At 52.0% G+C, this 11,836-nt stretch overlaps 1 protein-coding gene and 1 pseudogene across 2 annotated transcripts in view; both read right to left on the bottom strand.

Annotated features, from left to right (window-relative positions):
* The window catches only part of DNAJB2 (DnaJ (Hsp40) homolog, subfamily B, member 2), a 7,506-nt gene extending 2,778 nt beyond the window's left edge, over positions 1–4,728 (bottom strand). The window contains exons 1-8 of one of the 2 annotated variants that reach the window (XM_012642533.1): positions 4,533–4,728; positions 4,163–4,261; positions 3,385–3,494; positions 2,336–2,389; positions 2,079–2,201; positions 1,184–1,276; positions 865–967; positions 605–675 (exon numbers count right to left, since the gene is read on the bottom strand). In XM_012642533.1, coding sequence (XP_012497987.1) covers positions 605–675; positions 865–967; positions 1,184–1,276; positions 2,079–2,201; positions 2,336–2,389; positions 3,385–3,494; positions 4,163–4,227 — 619 coding nt within the window. In that variant the 5' untranslated portion in view covers positions 4,228–4,261; positions 4,533–4,728. The remainder of the gene's footprint in view (positions 1–604; positions 676–864; positions 968–1,183; positions 1,277–2,078; positions 2,202–2,335; positions 2,390–3,384; positions 3,495–4,162; positions 4,262–4,532) is intronic. The other variant, XM_012642534.1, reaches the window with a different exon arrangement.
* LOC105808731 overlaps positions 4,243–11,836 on the bottom strand; it is an 11,702-nt pseudogene continuing 4,108 nt past the window's right edge.

Here is an 11,836-nt window from a genome sequence, read left to right as displayed (position 1 = left end):
GTGAGCCACCGCGCCTGGCCTCTTTCCTCATTTTTAAAGTGGGATAAGGATAGTGCCTACCTACTCAAATTGTTCCAGTGATTAAATAAGACAACCCATGTGAAGTGCTTGGTCGGTAGACATGAAAGGTTAGCCATGGAGGCAACCCCGCACAGCATGGTGTTGAGCGAAGAGTTCCACTCCAAGAATCGTGCATCCTGAGTTTGACTCCTGGCTTATCCCTCGTTTGGTAGGAAAGAGTGTTGGGCCTGGGCTACTTGGAAGTTAGGGACATTTAAGCATGGTGCAGTGCAGTCTCCTCAAATACAAACTGGGGGACACCATCTGCCCTGCTTATTTCCCTGGCTGCTTTAGGAATACAGGGGATGGCGCATGTGTGCAAGTGCTTTGCAAATGTAAGGCACCCCCCTCGTGGTCATGGTGATTAGTCAGCCCTCTCAGACTCCCCCCTAGGATCGCCATCTCCAACCCTGCCAGTCTGGCCCGCGGCTGCCACTCCCTCCCAGCCCCAAGGGAGTTCAGAGAGCAGCAGTTTGGGGAGGGGGCTTTAGGGACGGGGGCTGGGGCTTCCTGCCAGGGCCTGGGTGGCAGAGTCACTCCTCACCATTGATTGTGATCGACTTCAGCTGCCCATCCTCCTCCACTTCCACCCGCTCCTGCCCGTTCTCCATGATTCTGTGGGAGACAGCACAGTTCAGGCAATAAGCAAAGACTGAATCCTGCAGGCACTGGTCTCACTCTGGCCACCACGTTAGACAGTGCAGACTGGGCCCTGCCCTCAAAGAGCTGACCTTCTATTTGTGCACAGCTCACGGCTCCACCCCAGACCCTGCCCCACTGTGTGGCCCCAGAGGGAACTCTCACCTGCGTGTCGTGATGCGGCGTCCTTGGACAAAGGTGGTAGATGTAGAAACAGAGCGAAAAGCACCAGCCCCAGGACTGAAGGAGAAAGATGAGGAGGAGAAATCTGGCATCGAGACAAAGGAGGAGGAGGAGAGGTTGTTAGACAAAGGCTGTAACACTGCCTGCTGCAGCCACCAAGGGCCAGGAACCCCAGTGGAGCCTCCCACACAGCTTCGAGAGGGAAGGCTCCAGATACAGGAGACAGGCTTGGAAAAGTAACAAGCTGACACCAGAGGTCCCAGGACTCAGAGCTTGCAAAAGTGGGAGGGACAGTGCTTACCAGAGTGCCCGGGGAAGGAGGAAGAGAAGGAAAAGAAGGAACCCGAGGGTCGGGAACCCCGGTTCTGAAGCTCCGAGAAGGGGCCCAGCTCATCTGCAACAAGTAAGCAGATTAACAGTTATCTGGTGAAAAGACTTCCCCCCAAAGGTGTGTGAACCCCACTTCTAAGTCTAGAAATATAAACTTCTAAGCAATGGGTACATTTCTGATTTTTTTTTCCATTTTTAGTTGGGCTTATTTACCAATTAAATTCCTTTCTAACATTGCAAGTGGAAACATTCACTGGTTAGTTCTGTCCACAATAAAGAATAAAGGAAGGAAGAGGGAAGGGAAAGACAGAGGGAGCGAGGGAGGGCAGAGTGTTCTTTCACTATAGGCAGGCAATCATGATGTGATGACAGGCAGACACAGCTGGAAGTCCCAGCTCTGCCATTTGCTGTGTGACTCTAAGCATGTTATTTGTGCCCCAATTTTCTTATCTGCAAATGGGGATAAAATTACCCATCTCTCTGGGTTCGACAGAGGATTAGGGGATACAAAATACTTGGCACACATTAATCGTTCAAAAAATGGTATCTGTTGCTATGTGTAATGTTATTATTGTCACATGATGCTTTGAGTCTTGCTTTCACGGCTGTTATTGTGGAGATCTAACAATGTACTGTTGTTGCTGTCGTTTGATAAGGCAAGTCTGTGAAGTGTCACTATTGGGTCACGTGGGTTCTGGCATGTGTGAGGTTCTGTCCCAGTTCTCACTGGACTCAGCCCCCCAAAATCTTCTGTGTGTGCAATTCTCTTTCCCTCTCAGCCTCCCACCTAAGGGGCTCCCAACCCAAGAAAGGACAGGTCCAGATGGAGAAGTTGAGCCATTCAGAGGCCTCATGAGTCCACTCACCAAAGAGCTCCGCAAAAGGGTCCCCACTCCCGAAGAACTCCCGGAAGACCTCCTCGGGGCTGCGGAAGGTGAAGGTGAAGCCAGGCCCACCACTGCCAGCTTCCGCCCGAGGGGGGCCGGTTCCTAGAGGAGAAGCAGGACAAGGAGAGGGCTTAGGGCACAGCCAGGAGCCTCAGACAGAGGCATCCACTACAAGAATCTGCCCCCTCTCCCCTCCGTGCCCCACTTCCATCCCTGGGCCCCACCCCTCCACCTACCTGCCCCTGTCAGCCCTTCCCGGCCATAGCGGTCATAGATTTCCCGCTTATGCTCTGCAAAGAGAGACCAGGTCATTTCTCCCTCCCTCTGGGATGATGGCCTCCCCTCCCAAACTAGGACCCCGACAGGATTGCCGAGAGACTGACACTTGGGGGGCAGCAGGATGCCCAAGGGACACAGGCCAAAGGTTTTAACAGCAGCTCAGCCCCTCACACAGCTGGCTCCTTCTCATCTGTAAAATGAATGTAATCTCAGCACCTACCTCACAGGTTACTGCACATACCAAGTGAGATAATCCATGTAAACTGCTAAGCATAGTGCCCGACATATAGGAAGTGTTCAATAAATCTTAGCTAATTATTACCATGTTATTATTAATCGGGGCTTAGCCTAAGTGTCACCTCCTCAGAGAGGCCTTCTGTGATCACCATAACAAAATAGGTGCCCATTACTCCCTATCACATCACTCACTTCTCTCCTTGGAATACTCTTCACCATCTAAAACTGTGTATGCCTGGTTAGCGTCGGTCTCCCCGACCAGAATGTAACCCTCAGGACAGGGAAAATGCCTGCTTATCCTCCACTGTTTCCCCGGTACCCAGCAAGCGCCTGGTACCGAGAGCCTTCAGTGAATTCTTTTTGAATGAATGAATAAAAGACAGACCTGGATTCATATTCCAGCTCTATGTGGCCTTGAGCAAGTTATTTCACCTCTCAGCCTCAGTTTCCTCACCTGTAAAATGGGAGTGATAAAACCTGCCTGGTAGGGTGGCTGTGAGGACTCACGGAGATTACACCAGGCAGTGCCTGGCACACGGGAGCTCAGCGCACACTGGTTACCTGCCCCGCTTCCTTCCCCTGCCAGGACCCAGGCCACGCCTACCAGACTCTGGGGAGTAGACGCTCAGCTGCCCCTGGGGAAGGGGGAGGTACTTAAATGTCAGGTTGGAAAAAGACCGGGGTGGCAGAGGCATGGCTTTGGGAAGGCGTGAGATGGGGTGTGAAGTGGGGGTCGTACGCGGGGCCCCGCCTTGCCCCCGGCCCTTACTGTCCGACAGCACTTCATATGCCTCCGCCACTTCCTTAAATTTCCTCTCAGCAAACTCTTTATTATCTGGGTTCTTGTCTGGGTGCCACTGGAGAGCCTTCCGCCGATACCTGCAGGAAGTGGGTTCAGAGGGGAGGGTCAGGGCACAAATGCAGGCACTTCCCCCCAGGGAATTGAGCGACCCATTTTCCCACTAGCCCAACATTGTCCTTTCACCACTGGATCCCAGCCACCCCCGCTGCCAGGTCTGCCTCTGCTGCCATGTGTGAATGGACTTCCTCTCTCCCTCCTCAGGCGCCAGCGCTGGGACTTCACGTATGAGCAGTTGGTAACGCAAGGGTGAGAAAGCCCAGCCCTGACCCCTCCGTGGGGCCGCTGGACCAGGCTGCAAAGGTTGGGGGTACATGTGGCCACTAAGAGTACAGGGACGCTGGCCCCTCCTCCTCACAGAGCCTAGGCATCTCTGCACTGCACCCTGAGAAAGCCCAGGGGCCAGGGTCGGGGGAGGAGTAGCAGGGAGGAGCGGGGAACCGAGGGGAAGGCGCACTGGAGAAGGACCCACAGAGCAGCTCCCAGCAGAGCGTCTTTATTCTCTGGCTCTTCCCCTTATGCTTTTCTAGGGGTCTCCCTCCCCTCTACAGGTGTCACTCTGAGGGAGCCCCCCCAGTGCTTTCTAACGACCTGGTTCCCTTGGACACCTATAGGTGTCCCTCTGAAGTGCCCCATGTGGTGGGCGGCGGAGGGTGAGAGGTTTTCTGATGCACATGGAGGCACTTACGCCTTCTTGATGTCATCAGCGGATGCACTTCGCGGCACGTCTAGGATCTCATAGTAGGATGCCATGGCAACTGTCAGTCGTCAGGAGGCCTCCTTGGGGCTGCAGGAGAGAAGGAGTCAGGCAGAAAGAATCAAGAGCCCTGCCTGCAGCTGGAGACCCCCGGGGTAGCGGGAGGCGCTCCGAGGTGGCAGCGGAGCCCGCCGGGTTCCGCTTACGGCCAGTGACTAGGCTCCCTCCGGCAGCCTTATCGGCCCCGCAGGCCGGGGCCAAGGGCTATCTCGGTGCCCAGGCCCGGAGAGCCCTATCGGGGCTCCCTAACTCCAGCAGCCGGGCCCAGGGCCCCCAGCCTGACCAAAGGTCCCGGCCGCACCTCCTCCGCCCGGAGTCCTCGGCCTCCTGCAGCGCCCCGCCCCTGCCCCCCGCCGGGAACCGTCTGGCACCGGCAGCCCGGCTCGCGGCTGCTGCGTAGGACGCCCGGCCCAGCTGTGCGCGCAAGCATGCGTCAGCGGCGCGGAAGCTACTAGAGACGGAGGGAAGGCCGCTCTGCCTGTCCGGGGGGCGGGGGCGGAGTACAGGGGCTGCCGGGAGATGGGGGCGGAGCCGGCTATTTTGGGCTTGCACCAGGGCGACGTCATCCCCAGATGGGACCTGGGAGACAGCGGCCCCCTCCATCCAGGCGTGACGCACTTGCACAAACACAGAGGCAGGGGCAGCCCACAAACAAGCCCCAGGTCCCTGTGTCCCTTTCTTATAACCATGCTGATGATCCATGGTTACTCACCCACCTCTAGGACTCACACACTCCCCCCAGGGCCTAACTCCTCCCCTTCGGCTCCCTGTTTCAGCCCCAGGTCCTCAAAAGAGGCTGCCCTGACTTCCCTGAGTAGGTCAGACCTGCCTTTTATAGCATCTCGTGGCATTTCCTTCATCACGCTTGTCAGAGCCACATATTACCATTTATTGGTTTGATTATTTGATTACCGTTTACCTCCCCCTAGAATGTAAATTTCACAGGGCCGGGATTGTTTCTTTTTTCTCACAGGTGCATTAGGGCAGCAGTCATGTTCAAAAATACCTGTTGGATGATAAAATAAGGAACAGATGCAAACTCTTTGTTGACAGTTTTGACACATTTAGGGGAGGTGAGGTTAAAGGGGACAGTGAAAAGGAATTCTCCAGATTCCAGTCTTCCCAAACTGATTCTGAGTAGGCCTGTTCCACCTCAAAATGATTCCCAGGTTCAGGCCTCATGGGAGAGTTAGAGAACCTTCCAGAATTGGCTCCTGCTTGATATTATCCAGGCCAATCCACAAGCATTAGTTGAGCACTTTCTACAAATTAGATGCTTCCAGAATGTAAAAAGGATGCATACATTCCACAAACTAGATGCTTCTAGAATGTATAAAGAATGTGGCTCACTCCTTGCCTTCACAGAGCTGGAACTTGGTAAGATACCAGCCCATCAGTACAGCTGCTGGGAAACACCAAGGCTTTGGAAACAGACCTGGGTTTACAAGCTGGCACTGCTGTGAGACTTGGGACGACCTCCCAGGACTCCGTTTTTTCTCACTAAATATAAGTAGTGCCTAGGGTTGTTTGAAAGTCAGAGGAGACACAGTAGTAATACACAGTAGACGTCATTAGTACAATCCTCTCTGGCATCATGATTGGCCCAAGCAATAATGATTATGTGAGTCCAGAAAAGTATTTTAGGTTAGGTGACCCAGGAACACTTCACCAAAGAGAAGGGATCGAGCCGGACATGAGAGAAGGTGATTTGCATTTGTCCAGTTTTCTTGGCCACCCACCATCTGAACCTCCTGCCTACTTTTGGGTAATTCCCATTGCCTGGGCCCTAATAGGAGGCAGGCCACCACCTTCCACAAAGCCACAGGCTTGCTGTCCAGACTTTTCAGCTTTAAGGAGGCAGGTAAAAGACATAAGATCTGCCAATCAGGTGTTCCAACTGGGACTTTGAATCTAGAGCAAGTCACAGAGAAGCAGGGGCAGTTGAGAATTCATTTCTGCAGCCCTGCTGGCGGCAATTGAGCCAACAGAGCATCCTCTAGTGTCTGGAGGAGGAAATGTTGACCCCAGTGCCTGAGTTGGGGGGCGGTCGCTGCAGGGGGGGGAGGGGATAGGAGTCTCTTGCACAGGCTGTCCTGTGCCCTAACCTTGACGGTGGTGCTGGCTGCCCACTTCCCTTGGTGCGTGTTTGCTGAGCCCTGTTTGCTGGCCTTTGCGTTGAGCCTGTGTGCTACCCAGTATCTCGCTGATTGGGAGGTGGGTGGATGGTGTTTTAAAATCTGCCAGCGTTAGCTTCTGCTGTTTACAAGAGTCCTGACTGACCCAAAGACGAGGGCAAAGACAGGCTTATACTTGATATAAGAGGAAGGAGTAGATTAGATTAGGTCACTCCAAAATCTTCCAAATTTCTGCCTTTTTCTCCTTGCTTCTCTTAACAGACATTTGTCTAGCACCTACCATGTATGTGGCGTCATATTATGTTAAGAATAGGAATACAAAGAGGTTTAAATTCCAGTCCCTGTGTTCAAGGAGATGAAAATCTAGTTGGGACACAGACGAACGACAACTGAGGGAAATTATCTGGAACATATCTAGCAGACAAAGGGTTAATTTCCTTTGTTCACAAAAAAATCCAACAAATTAAGGAAAGACAAAGCAATTTTTAAATGGGTAAAGGGCACAGACAGCTCACAGAAAAGGAAGTATTGGCTTTTAAACACATGAAAATCTCAATCTCATTCATAACAAGAGAATTATGAACAAGAACTGCAACAAAATACTTTGTTTCACTTATTGGATGATGGACAAAGATCAAAAAGTTTAATACATTCTACGGGCAAGACTGTGGGCACAGGCATTCTCATAAATTGGTAGTGGTAAGATAGTTAATTTGGTGTAACATCTAAACAGAGCAAGATGGGGTACATCAAAACGAAGGTGCATACCCTTTGACCCAGCAATTCCAATTCTAAGAAGTTACGGTCATACATATGCACCAAGAAGTATATACAAGGGTTGCAGCATTCTTTTTAATAGCAAAAGATAGGAAACAGCCTAAATACCCATTGAGAGCAGACTGGTTAAATAAATAATGGTACACCATATAATGGAATATTATCTTGTCACCAAAAAGAATGAGGCATAGCTATAGGTACTGATATGGACCATCTTCCAGATCTATTGTTAAGTGAAAAAACAAGGTGTAGAACAAAGCATATGCTAAATGTGTATACACACAGTCATACAGGTAGAGCATCCTTAATCCAAAAATTCACAATCTGAAATGCTCCAAAATCTGAAACTTTTTGAGCACTGACTTGACACCACAAGTGGAAAATTCCACACCTGACCTCATATACCCAAACTTTGTTTCAAGCAAAAAGTTATTTGAAATATTGTATAAAATTACCTTCAGACTCTGTGCATAAAGTACATATGGAACATAAATGAATTTCATGTTTAGACTTGGGGGGGGTCCCATCCCTAAGAGATCTCATCATGTATATGCAAATATTCCAAAATCCAAAAAATTCTGAAGTCCAAAACACTTCTGGTCCTAAGCATTTCGGATAAGGGATACTCAACCTGTATATATGTAGACGTCTCTGGAAGGAAACATTAACAAACAAGTTAACAGTGGTGGCTGTCAAGAGGGGAACAAGATGAAGGAGATATTTTCCTTGTTCATAAATCTCTTTGATACCTTTTGAATTCTGAAGCATGTGCACATAATAACTGTTCATATACATAATTTTTAAAAATCTAGTTGAGGAAATAGGACATCAATAAGAAGCCAAGTGCTGTTGTACCAAGGCAGCCCGAGCCGAGTGCCAAGTGAGTAATAGAGACAGACAGGAGATGCTGAAAGGCTCCAGAGGAGGGAGAGCTCCCAGGGCTGAATAGGTTCTGGATGGCTGTGACCTAAGCTGGAAGGAATGTCAACATTCAGACAAGCAGGGGAGGTGGTCTTCCAGGAGGAGGGAATGGTGAGAACACACCTTTGGAGGCAGGAATGTTCCTGACACATCAGAGACCAGGGAATAAATTTATTGGGTGGAAATTAAGGCTGGGAACCTATCTCTTGTGTCTGCCTGAGGTAATTGGACCCTGGCTTTAGGAGCATCAGGGATAAAAGTATTCCCCTGCACTGAGGAGTCCCCAGGAGCCAGGCTGGGTGTTGCTCCCAGCTGCCCCAGATCAGGGTTGCCTCCCCACACCCACACCCAGTCCAACCCAGGCCTGCCAGGGCCTGCCAGCAGGGTTACTAGCTGGAAGGCCTCACAAGGTCCCAGGGGAGATGGCCATACAGCTGCCCAGGGTGGGCTGGCTGGCACAGCAGACGGGAAGGGACACAGGCTGCCTCTCTGGATACCCAGCCATTCTGGCAGGCAAAGGCCCCACCTCCCTCGCAGCCCTCCCTTATGGCTCCTGCAGGCCTTCACCCCACCTCCTGTGAGTTGTCGAAGGATGCTTTCCCAGGGGCACTGACAGCCCCAAACCCTGGCCTCAAAGAAGCCTCTGCCCCTATTCAGACCCAGAAGGTGGGACTCCACACCACACCTTGATGTCCTCCACCCAGAGCCTGGGCAGGGCACTGTCAAGCATCACCCCCTCCCTGCCCTCGAGGCACCTGAGTCACTCTCTGGGCACTGGAGACCTGACAGGCTCAGAAGAGGTGGCGTCTGGGTGGTGCCTGGAACCACTGTGGGCAAGAAGTGAAGGCCTCCGAGGAAAAGGGTGGGCAGCAGCATAAGCCCCGGCCGGGCAGCCCAGGCTTCAACCCCAACTCCTCCATTTACTAGCTGGGTAACCTTGGGTAAGTCACATCACCTCTTTGAGCCTCAGTCTCCACATCTATAAAATAGGCATTCATTTAAAAAGTTCATTCAACAAATAGGTATTGAGCATCTGATATGGCAGGCAACACCTGGGGCGCTGAGAGTAGAACAGTGAAAACAGACCAAGGCCTCATTCCGACGAGCTTCCATTCCAGAATAATGCAGAATCATACAAAATGGTAACTGTATTTCCCTTGAGATTAAACAAGGTCATTGGATACAGGGCCCAGCACGTAATAGGTGCTCAGTAAATGATAACTACTTCTGGGGGTTTGAAGGGCTACCAAAGTAACCCCTCTTCCCTTCCCAAATTTGAAACCAGTTGAGAGACAAAAGTCAGACAGATGGAGGTTTAAAAGTCAGCCCTTTAAGTGAAAAAAAAAAGAATTGGGGGATATAGCTGAGCTATTCAATCAAAATGGGCTTTTAAATACACCCTCTGAATTACATTACCCCCACCTCCACCGCGAGAGCACTCGTGCACGCGGGCGCGCACACACACACACACACACACACACACAACTGCAGGCCTCTCCCTCCCTAGGACAGAGCCTCCCTGTAAGCTTAAATCCTCAAAGAGGAATGGAGGAAAATAATTCTGGGAGAGTGGAGGAAGCTGCCAAGCTGGGCATGTCCATCCTGTCTTCTTCTCTAAACTCCCCAGCGTTCTGTTACTTCCATTCCATCCTCTACTTACTACAAAGTAACTGCTGAGACGAGTGACAGGGACACTCCATGGGGCCAGACAAGGAAGGGAAGGGGTCCCTCCATTTCCATCTTTACCCCCCACAGGCCCTGAGTGGCCCCCAGCACCAGGCCCAGTGCAGGTATGTGCAGTGACCTGCCTGTTCTCCAAGATCTTTTCCCCATCTTCCTGGCTCTGTGTCCTGCACGGCTGCTCGCCCTTTGCCCTGTGTCACCTGCTATCTCGCTGCTGTCTAGGGTCAGCTGATTGGAACTACTGGCTGGAGATTGAGGGTGGGAAGGAGAGAAAGCCAGGGTATCTCTCCCCCTTCTAAATCAGGTGGCTTCACAGGCTCTGGTTGTGTCTCCTCCATGACTCTGAATCCTGCCAAATGTCCCTCCCTCCTTGGTCCCTCCTGCTTCTTCCGGGTAGCCCTGCTGTGGTTCCAGCTCCCACCTGATGGTCCCAGCTCCATGTGGTATAACATCTCATCCTTTGGCTCCTCCAGCCCTGGGGGTGACAGCAGCTTCCTGCTGTTGCTACCTTTTGGGCTGCCTTCCCCACATCAAATCTTGAGGAGTGACACCAAGTCTGGGGAAAGGAGAGTGCAAGAGGGACAGAGCTGAGGGTGACATTGAGAACCGAATCTCTTCTGGGGTGGGATGGCGGGGATTGCCCTGGTTCCAACACCTCCGATGGTTAGACCATCCCCCCAGCCCAGCAGGGGTTGTAGAAAGTCCATAGGAAAGGATTTAAGGGCCACCATCATTTGGAACAGCATCTTGAAGCTGTGTTTGCATAACACCATGAGATTGAAAAAGGTCAACTATCTTTATCAAAAAGTGGTGAGTGGGAGGGGGCAGGAGGGGGCAGGAGGGGACAGGCATATGCACAAACAATGAGTGAGATGCGCACTTCCTGGGGAATGGACACACTTGAAGCTTGGACTTGAGGGGGAGGGAGGACAAGGGCATCATACGTAACCTAGTCATCTGTACCCCCATAATATGCTGAAATAAAAAAAAAAAGTGGTGAGTGTTGATGGAGATCACTGGGATGTAAGCCCCCATCCCCCAGCCAGTCCCTCTTTGTTGCTGCCACTGTACCACTGTTCTGCCTCAATGCCAGCTTCAGGACTGTCTACACCTCAGCCTCCTGCCTGGAGGAGACAAGCCTCCAGATTGGACGGTGGGCTAGTGAGCCCCAGGTTACTCTGACACTTCACTTAGATCCTCCCAGCCTCACCAGGCTCCTGCTGCAGCTCCGTGGGGCTCCCCTGACTTCACACATGCACAACTCAACAGCGCTGCCTCCTCCTCCCTCCTTCCGCAGGATTTCCTGCTGACTCTACAGCCCAAGCGTGGGCACCCAGAAGTGCAGGGGAGTTGATGCTTCTTGTTCTTCTTGTTGCTGTTGTTGTCTGAGATATTTTGAAATGGGGGTCTCAATATATTGCCCGTGCTTGTCTCCACCTCCTGGGCTCAAGTGATCCTCCCGCATCAGTCTCCCGAGTAGCTGGGATTACGGGCACCAGCCACCGTGCCCAGCGACAGAGCTGCTGCTTAAAGGGGGTGAAGGCTTAGCCAATGGAAGAATGGAACCAGAGCATAAGCCCCTTACCCTCACCTCCTTGCCTGTCCACTCACCCAGGGATGGCTCTGAGATGGCATGTATTCAGCTGCATCCTCTAGGGGGAACTTTCCCTCCTTGCCTGCTTACTCCCCTGGGCCCCCATTCTGCTCCCTGGAATGCACTCTGCAATGAAATCTAAAGTCACATCTGCTTTCTGGTGAATCCCGACACCAGCCTTCCTGTCTGTCATGGAGGAGAAGCCCTCCCTCCCTGGCTTTTCCCAAGAGAAAAAGACACTCATGAGATGATAAAGCCACAGAACTTTGTTTAGGAGAGACACACAGCATTCCCCGAGTATTCATCCCTCTCCTCCTCCTCTCCCTCCCCTCCACACTATCCATGGCCACCTCCCTGTAATCCCTCTCCAGGGCGGCCATATCCTCTGGGCCTCGGAGAACTCCCCCTCTTCCATGCCCTCACCCACATACCAGTGCACAAACGCCCTCTTGGCATACATCAGGTCGAACCTGTGGTCCAGGCGGGCCCAGGCCT

Source organism: Propithecus coquereli, unplaced genomic scaffold, assembly GCF_000956105.1.
Source record: "Propithecus coquereli isolate 6110/MARCELLA unplaced genomic scaffold, Pcoq_1.0 Scaffold18, whole genome shotgun sequence".
Lineage (NCBI taxonomy): Eukaryota > Metazoa > Chordata > Mammalia > Primates > Indriidae > Propithecus > Propithecus coquereli.
Note: the sequence above shows the minus strand (reverse complement) of the source record. Positions and strands in the feature narration are given on the sequence as shown.